This window comes from Myotis davidii, unplaced genomic scaffold, assembly GCF_000327345.1.
Source record: "Myotis davidii unplaced genomic scaffold, ASM32734v1 scaffold392, whole genome shotgun sequence".
Lineage (NCBI taxonomy): Eukaryota > Metazoa > Chordata > Mammalia > Chiroptera > Vespertilionidae > Myotis > Myotis davidii.
Genome location: NW_006284244.1, coordinates 3,214,599 through 3,223,778, shown reverse-complemented (window position 1 = coordinate 3,223,778; position 9,180 = coordinate 3,214,599). Strand labels below are relative to the sequence as shown.

General features: G+C 35.4%; 1 protein-coding gene across 1 annotated transcript in view; it reads right to left on the bottom strand.

Annotated features, from left to right (window-relative positions):
- The window catches only part of GRIA2 (glutamate ionotropic receptor AMPA type subunit 2), a 120,979-nt gene that overhangs the window by 47,977 nt on the left and 63,822 nt on the right, over nucleotides 1–9,180 (bottom strand). Inside the window, exon 4 of the mRNA XM_015568522.1 lies at nucleotides 3–49. Coding sequence (XP_015424008.1) covers nucleotides 3–49 — 47 coding nt within the window. The remainder of the gene's footprint in view (nucleotides 1–2; nucleotides 50–9,180) is intronic.

Below are 9,180 nucleotides of genomic sequence, written 5' to 3'. Positions count from 1 at the left end.
TTTTTCTTTTCAGCAGCAGAATCCAGCACAGCTTGCAGTGTTGATAAGCCTAGGAAGGCAAAGAAAAAATGATGAATGATAAAAATACTCAAATAAGTCAGAATTGTGTTGTAAAATTGACAGCAAACACACACACACACACACACACACACACACACGTGGTTTGAGAGAGAGAAGGGGGGAGAGAGAGAGAGAAACACTGTTTTGTTGTTCTACTTATTTATACATTCATTGGCTGATTCTTGTATGTACTCTGACTGGAGATTGAGCCTGCAACCTTGATTTATCTGGACCATGTTGTAACCAACTGAGCTACCCAACCAGGGGGTGAATATATGTTTAAGGCTGATATTTTTTGTGCAACTAAATTGATGTTGACTTTTCTAAAAAGCTACAGCTATGATCTTGATCAACTTCAACATATTTTCACATCACATTTTATCTAAATGCTATTGTTCTGACTAGTCATAGTTTGGAGGGGGAACAGTATCCCCTTCTTTTAGCTCTATTTTTTTTGGATATTATTAAAGCATAATGTCTTCAGTATCTCTGGTTTGAGTTAAATCAAAGACATTACAAAAATTTCTCTGACAGAGTGAAAGAAAATGTTTCATTATGTATGATAGTCTGTTATGTCATAATGATATCCTGAAGAAGTTGAGTACATTTTCAGTGAGGTGAATCTATGTATGCCATTTGAGTCTAAGAACCAATAATCTCTATTTCCTCCTATATTTCTACTCTGAAATTGTTTTTTCTCAGCCTTCTGTTTCATGTTTTGTTATTGGGACTGATCCCATAGAGATTAATATGTTCACTTATTAACCAGATGGTAGAACTTAGTTTTCTAGCACAAATTTGTTACATTTACTTAACTTCTCAAATGTAAAACCATTTTACTACTTCTGTGTTTATAGCATCATGTACCTTAAAATCTTATTTATATTTTTAATATCCATATATTTCCTCATATGCGGATTGAGAACTTGGGAATTTATTTCCTTAAGTTAAATCTGCAGTTTAGCACTTAGAAAGCCAGTACATACACTGCCTTTCACATGCTACAACACTTCACAGCCAACTCAAATCCATCATTTCTATTTTTTAAAATATTTTTATTGATTTCAGAGAAGAAGGAAGAGGGGGAGAAAGATAGAAACATCAATGATGAGAGAGAATCATTGATCAGCTGCCTCCTGCACACCCCCCACTGGGGATTGAGCCGCAACCCCGGCATGTGCCCTAGACCAGAATCGAACCTGGGACCCTTCAGTCCACAGGCTGACGCTCTATCCACCAAGTTAAACCGGCTAGGGCCATCATTTCTATTAATAGCTTAACGAACAACACAAATTAAAGATCCAAAAAGAATTCAGAATCATAACATCATCTTCCTGATTCCAAAAAGACTTGCATCTCTCCCAAAAGAATATGGATCCCTTTTTACCTTAAAAATGTGGGATTTACCTAAAGTGATAACATCACTCTATAAGCTTTATTCATGTACTAAATTTATTTAAACCTATTAATTATAGCAAAAATATATGCATATTCTAAATGTTGTTGAAAACTATTTGAACCTAACAAGTATCATTAAAAATTGTATATATTCCATATAGGCCAAGAATATATAAAATGAGCCTAGAACATCTTGTGATACCAGAAAGCAAGGAAGCTCTCCAAAACTACCAGCATTGTGTCGAAGGACTCAGGAGTCAGTTTGGTGAAGATCATCTATACTAATAAAAGGGTAACATGCTAATTAGACTGGACGTCTTCTGGACATCATTCTGGACGTCTGTTCTAAGGAAGCTCGGGGCTGGGGCAAAGCCAGCCGGGGTCCGCCAGTGGCAGGAAGAGGGAAGCCCGGGTGCCTGAGGGAAGCTGGGGGAAGGAAAGCCTACTCTTGCATGAATTTTTGTGCATCAGGCCTCTAATTTTAAATAAAGATGGGGCAATTTTAATATCAATAAGAATAATAGTACCTGCAAAAGGCTTAAATACATAACATTTTAAATACATAATTTGTAATGATAAATATTTGGTTGCCATTGTAGATGCTAGAGAGCCAAGTTATTACTTTGAAAATTGGTAAATGAAGAGAGACAAGCATTTTCCTGCCTTTCCTATAGGAACTAGACCAGGGGTGGGCAAACTTTTTGACTCGAGGGCCACAATGGGTTCTTAAACTGGACCGGAGGGCCGGAACAAAAGCATGGATGGAGTGTTTGTGTGAACTGATATAAATTCAAAGTAAACATCATTACATAAAATGGTACGTTTTTTGTTGGTTTGTTTTTTAGTTTTATTCATTTCAAACGGGCCGGATCCAGCCCGCGGGCCGTAGTTTGCCATGGCTGAACTAGATTCAGGATAATAATTAATTAAAGGAGGTTTTGCTCTTTGGAAAGACTCCAGCTACTACATGATAAATGAATATAGATTTAGAATTGTAACAACCTTGTAGCACCTAGTGAATTAATGTATCAAGTCAACAATCATAATACTGCTAATAACTCAGAAAGAGACACAACCGGAAGTTATGTGTCTCCAAAAGGGAATATTCAACCCACCTATGAAGTATTTATGTCAAAAAAGTGAATTTGGATCCCATCAAGTTTCTAGATCAAACTACAAATTTATAAGAAATAGAAGGCAACGAGTAATAAGCTAAAAGCCATCATGCTGTAATCATCAAAACTCAAACAGTAAACAACTCTACATCTATATATGCAAATTGTCTCTGCAGGAGTTTGACCGGGAGACCGCTTGCTATGACATGTGCTGAACACCAGGGGGTGGCGTGGAATGAAGGAAGACCTGGCCAGCAACTGGAAGGCCTGATCAGCCCATGCACCAGGCCTCTAGTTAAATTATAAAAGCCTTAAGAGATATCTTAACCAGTTGAGATATATGGACCTTATATTTATCCTTATTCAAGCAAACTATAAAAAATGTATGAAAAAATTAATGAATTATTGTTGTTTATATATGATGATACTGTGGTTATGTTTAAAACAAGGGAATTATTTTTTAAATACACATTGAAATATTAACAGATTAAATGTCATGATGTCAGGTATTTGCTTCAAAATAACTGAAAGGCAGAGGGCTGTAAGTAAAACAAGATTTCTCATATTATGGTCATTAACTTTGGTTAAGAGTTCTTGGGGGTCTTTATATTATCCTCTATATTTTGTTATTTAAAATAATTCATAATGAAAATATAAAAGACATTACTTTTATTTCAATTGAAAAGCTGAACCATAAATTGAACTTAAAGTGAATTTTATGTTTCTTTGGTAAAATTAGTTTCCTCTATCCAGTCTTATAACAAAAAACTATAGTATAAATAAGAATTGCTCAAGGGAAAATTTAGTATAAATAAGAACTGCTCAAGGGAAAATTTATAAAGAGATAAAATGCTATGGTAAAAAATTATTAATGACAAAACATCTTTTAATAACTTAATGGATCACCTATGATTCACTGTAAGTAAATTAAATCCTCCCATAATACAATTCAAATCCTATTCCTGTTTTTCATCAATGAAGATAGAATGCACAGCTGGTCATCATGATCAATTCAATAGCTATCAAAACAATCATTAACTCTATCCGGTTTTCTTTCCAACTAGGAAAAAAAAGCTATTTTTCTAAGCCTCTTCTACTGTCAAGATTTTACTTTTCCACATTCCAATCATTATGCAACTTTTTCATGTCACCCATAGATGATGTTCTATATGCTATCCATATATTATCATCGAGCACTAACAAGTGGGCTTCTTTCTTCTTGAAAATAAATTATTTTATTTCTTAGTTATTTAATTATGAATTTTACCACCCACTAAAATAAGTTTCAAGTGGTGATGTTCTTGACATCCTGTTCTATTTTTCAACATATGTTACAAGGAATTTTAAATATAAATGACAATTGGCAAATGGAATTTATCAAGTGATATTTCTTAGCCTAATGTTTATTGGCAGTCCCTCTTGTCAAAGAATATGGTATGTAAAGTCAATAAGAATTCATTTAAAGTAATGGCTGGGTTTCAGACTCATTTATTCTGAGTCAAAAGTAATTCAGCTGGTATGGATTCTCTGTTATTAAAACTCTCTGAATTAATATTTTGTAACCTATGAAACTGAAATAAATAACTTTCACCTATTAAGAAGCTAAACTACTCAAGTAATATATATCACACTTGATGAATTTAGTTTCATCAGAAGACACTGAACAACATTAAATCATCTAATGACAGCAGAAATAAGTCATACACCTTGGTATCATCGGACTCAGGATTTGAAGAGACTGCTGACCCATATGTTTAGTGATTCATATTCTTAGATTTCTTTTTTCAGTAACCCTCTCAAACACCCTCTCCACTTGATCTGCCTCTTCCCCATAAGGGAAAGTTTGTTACTATATTGTGTTTTTTAAATTAATGGATCATTTTAAACTTTAAAAATCACTGAAAATAAATGCATGTTATAAATACTGAAGTTAAATTAAATTCTTTAAATATAACATAAACACATACTCTTGTTCTCTTGGTACCATATTCTAATTAGGGAAGCAAGTGTTACTTGGGATCTCTCTCCCTTTCACACAAACTAGCATAGAAGTATCTTTACAAATATGAGTCTTCCCTAATTCAGAATATAAACGTGTGAACAGTGGGGGTTCGATATGAATATTGGCTTATTTAAAGCCATTAGTAGGTATTAACTATTCAATTCTAATATCTATATTACTATATATTTGAGTTATTACAGCAGACTGATTTATTATTGCTGAATTACTTAGAAAAGAAAACTTAAAATGCACAGTTGTTCATATACTATACAGAAAAATCCAGAAAAGTAACTGTTCCTCTTAGTAAATATATTGAAAATATGTTCAAGAAAAACCTCAAGAACATTACAAGAGTTTAAAATTAAGTTCTAAATTCTGACTTTGTTAAAATAAAGAATGGCTAAAGAATTGTTGGATTACATTACTTCCCCTTATGCCTAATTTTTTACTGCAGTAGTTATAGCTGTAGAACCTATCTTAATCTCTCCAAAACTCTAAGTATTAGTAGCAGTAGTTCAGTCTCATTGTGAGCTAGTGCTAATAACATTGTGAGAGATACAGAAAATCCATCAGCCTAAAAACAGGTGAGTCCAAATGTTTTAGTTTGGACATTAATAGGTGGAATTAAAAAATGATTGCTGCAAATAGGTGTATTTCATTCAGACCATGTCTTCCTTCTTAAAAATATTTTCTTTGGTCCATTAAAAATTCACTGGCCTTATTCATCTTTTAGGCACAGAAATTAATATTCATGATCACTAACTCATGGCAGCATGCCTAAGCCATATTAAATTAACATACATTTCTCTCATTGACTTTTGCAGGAACATCTGAAAAGAATATGTATTATTTGGAAGAATTTTTATTCTAGCCTGGTGTCTTCTTGGTTCTGAAATAAAAGTGTTTCCCTTCAGGAAAACAGTATGGCTCAAAATTAAAACCAAGACATGAAGATATAAAACATTAGTTCTGATTTTACCTACTGTCTGTAGAAATATATTACCTTACCTTATTGACATTAAACTGATAAATAAAACACTTTTTATTGAGTCTGGTTCTAGTTTAGTATATATACTAGAGGCCCAGTGCATGGATTTGTGCACTGGTGGGGTCCACCCACCACCCCCGCTCATCCTGGCCCCGCTGCACCTGCTGCGGGCTCATGCCCAGTAAGTCTGGCTCTGGAGAGGCTTGCAGCAGTGCTCACCAGCCGTGAGCCCTGCATCTGGCTCACACTGATCAGCAGAGTGGCGCTCCTGCTATGGGAGTACACTGACCACCAGGGGACAGCTCCTGCATTGAGCATCTGCCCCTGCTGGTCAGTGCACGTCATAGTGACTGGTCATTAGGTCATTCAGTCATTTGGTCACTTAGACTTATATATATATATTCAAAAATAATTCTGTATTTAATTCACTGACATAGATAACCCTATTAGCCCATAGTTCAAAATGTATTTAAGGTCTATCTACCAACTCTCTATGGAGGAATAATAAACAGATTTTAGAAAGAGCACTGGGTCATAAAGTATTTCCAGGCCATTGCCACATGTTTGGATAAATAGAAGACACCAGCAGTCCTAAAGGTCACACAGAAACCAATGAACATTTTCAGCAGTCCTCTCACCCATCTTTGAAAGAATCAAAAATGACCTATACAAAGATTAGGAGACATCTACGTTCTCTTCTGTTTACAACTGGGATACACTCCTAGACTGCGGCTCAGCACTGGATGTCATGAGCAATTGGATGCAGGGATGGTTTTATTGTTAAGAGCAGTGCAAAGAAGCAGCATGGAAGCACTTTAAGTCTTTTTCATCTAGTTCATATGCAGGCCAGAAGGTTGGGGAGCCATTTTCATGCTTGAGCCCTCTGCTGTTCCAAAGAACATCAATTCTTTTATTTAGAAATTAAAAATTTTAAATATGGTTACCTGATCTAGACCATCAGAAAATAAAGCCTATTAAACACAGAAAATAAATTTAAAAGCATATCATTCCAGAAGAACAGACCAAATCCGTTGAAACTGAACCATGCAGAGATGTAAGTTGAGAGAGGAAATTATGGAACCTATTTTTAAAAGCGTGTGTACTATGAGTAAAGAGAACATAGATGCATTCTCAACTCCTGTAGTGCTAAAATAAGAGGGTGCTTCCCTGAACTGTAAAAACAAACAAACAAATAATGGCTTAAGAACCAAAGGAAAGAAACAAGGTCATGTGATGAATGCATAAATAAACTTTTATGCATGTAATATGATGGCAAAACTATAAAATTATTATAATAAAAAAAAATCCCATTTCCCTGAGTCAAGTAAAACACTAAATTAAGGTCAAATCTTATGCCAGTGTTTTGAGTCTTACACACTTATCCCCGAAAATAGTTGCAGATGAACAGCCAGTGCAAGACTCTTCATATTAAAACATGAGCAGCTATTTAATAAAAATGTAAAGATGAATCCATAATGTCATTTTTGGCTTTCCTATATAATTACTTAATATTATAACTCTCCTGTTCTCTCAACAATGCACTTGAACTCAAATTCATTTGTATAATGTAATGACTGGAGATTATCTCATCACTTAAATTTCATTTAATAATTCTAAAGTGTTAATAAAATCATTTTAAATGTCTAGTGTTCTTTTCACAAGTACATAAATCCATCCCCCTTCACATCATTCCCCAGAGCTTTCCTTTCTTTAGTCTCTTGAATACTAGAGTTTCTTTTTTTCTATTTATGTCAGCTGTTGTCTACTTAAATGTTCTCAAAAGTTCAGTTTCAACTAGAGGGCACAGTGAGGGCAAAGTATGTCCCTAAAGTAAAAATGCCACCTTCAACTTTGTGAAATGGTAAAGAGAATTCATCTTCTGATCCTTGGATTTAGCAAGCAAGTTGCAGCAGGTTCTAACATCATCTCAAACTTAAAATACACAGAGGCTAAACCCATTCACTTCTTGCCACTATTTATTGACTATCAACGCTGCCCCAGCATTATCTTAAGCACTGTGTGTACAGTTAAGAACTGTACCCAGGGTCCTGGGTCCTGCTTGGGCATTGCCTTCCTGAGGTTTATAGCCAGATCTTAAATAAAAAGGATAATCCTTAGCCTGCATGATTAAAACAGTCCCTGGAATATAGTGGAAGTTCAGTAGCACTCCTTGGGTGAAGGAATGAGCACCATTATTCATCATAAATTGTGATAAGTACTATGTAGGAAAAGAAGAGATTGCTTTGAAAGAGAATACCAGTATGAAATGCATCTCTGTGGAAATGCTATATAAACAGATATGAAGGGAGAGAAAGAATTAGAGATGTGTGCAGAGATTTGAGGTGAAAGACTTTGGCTCATCTGAGAGGCAAATGAAGGTAGGTTAGATGGATTTAGCTTAGTGAGTGGGCTGGACAGTAGGATAAATTGACAGGAACCAGTGTGAAAGCTGTGCTAAGAATTTTCAATTTTATATGCATTATAATGAGAAGTCATTGAAGTGTTTTAAGCAAGAGAGTGATGTGTTCAGAGAAGCATTTAAAAATTCTGGCTACTTTGTGGACCTGAGTTAAATAAAAATAAGTGTGGAAATGGAGAGACAATGGGATAAACACATGACAGTGGCTTGGTCTGGAGTCAGGGCAATGAAAAAGAAGAGTGCCTAGAGATAAAATATATTTAGTTGGAAATCACATCAATAGAATGCAAGGCTGAAAGAGCTGCTGAGAATACTCCCAATTTAAGGCTAGTTTTATTAACATAATGGAGTACTCAAGGAGTCCAGACACTAGGAGGAAAGACTTAAGATTTGGCTCAGTTCTATAAGGCTTTTTACCACCTTAATATAAGTATGGTTCAGAATTATCCAGCACATTGGAGTCCATATTCACATTAAATAGTTCTGTGTTTTAGTTTTCCATTTGCCATGGAGGAGCAAAGCGCTCCTTTCTCAAAGCCTGGAGAAAAAGTTGTTGACAAGGCAAATTTTTCAGCTTGTATAGTGCTGACTCATTTTTCCACTGAGCATTCTCATTGTCAGGACTGGGAGGACGGGGCAGAGAATGACACCTAGCTGAGCACTCCTGACTCGGGCCTCCTGCAGCAAATGACTACAAACTGATCAATGGAGAATTGACTGATGGCGGGCTCTCTTCCTGTCTGCCCTTGTGGGCGAACGAGGTGCCCTGTCTTGGTGGAAACAGGCTTCTGTTTTTCATTCGAACCTTTAAATATTCCAGGAAGCAAGCTCCTGAAGAAGAGTACTTAGGTACTCTTACAATAATGGTTCTTAACCCTTTCCAGTTTGGTTGTGGCTACTCCTAGAAAATTACATAAATGAACACGTGCACAAAATGTGCGTACAATTTTAGGTAGTACACAGACCCACTGACGCTGAATCATGGACCCAGGGATGGTTAAGATATCTGGGATACTACAATATGTGAATCAGGCAGGTCTACTAATATTAAACTTCTCAACAATGGACAGAGAAAACACAAGGAAGGACCACCCCCAAAATAAAATTTATATAATGAGCCAAGACTCTATCCAATTAGCATGCTAATCAAGCACCTCTCATTATAAACAATCAGATAGAATTGTGAAATAAACATGAA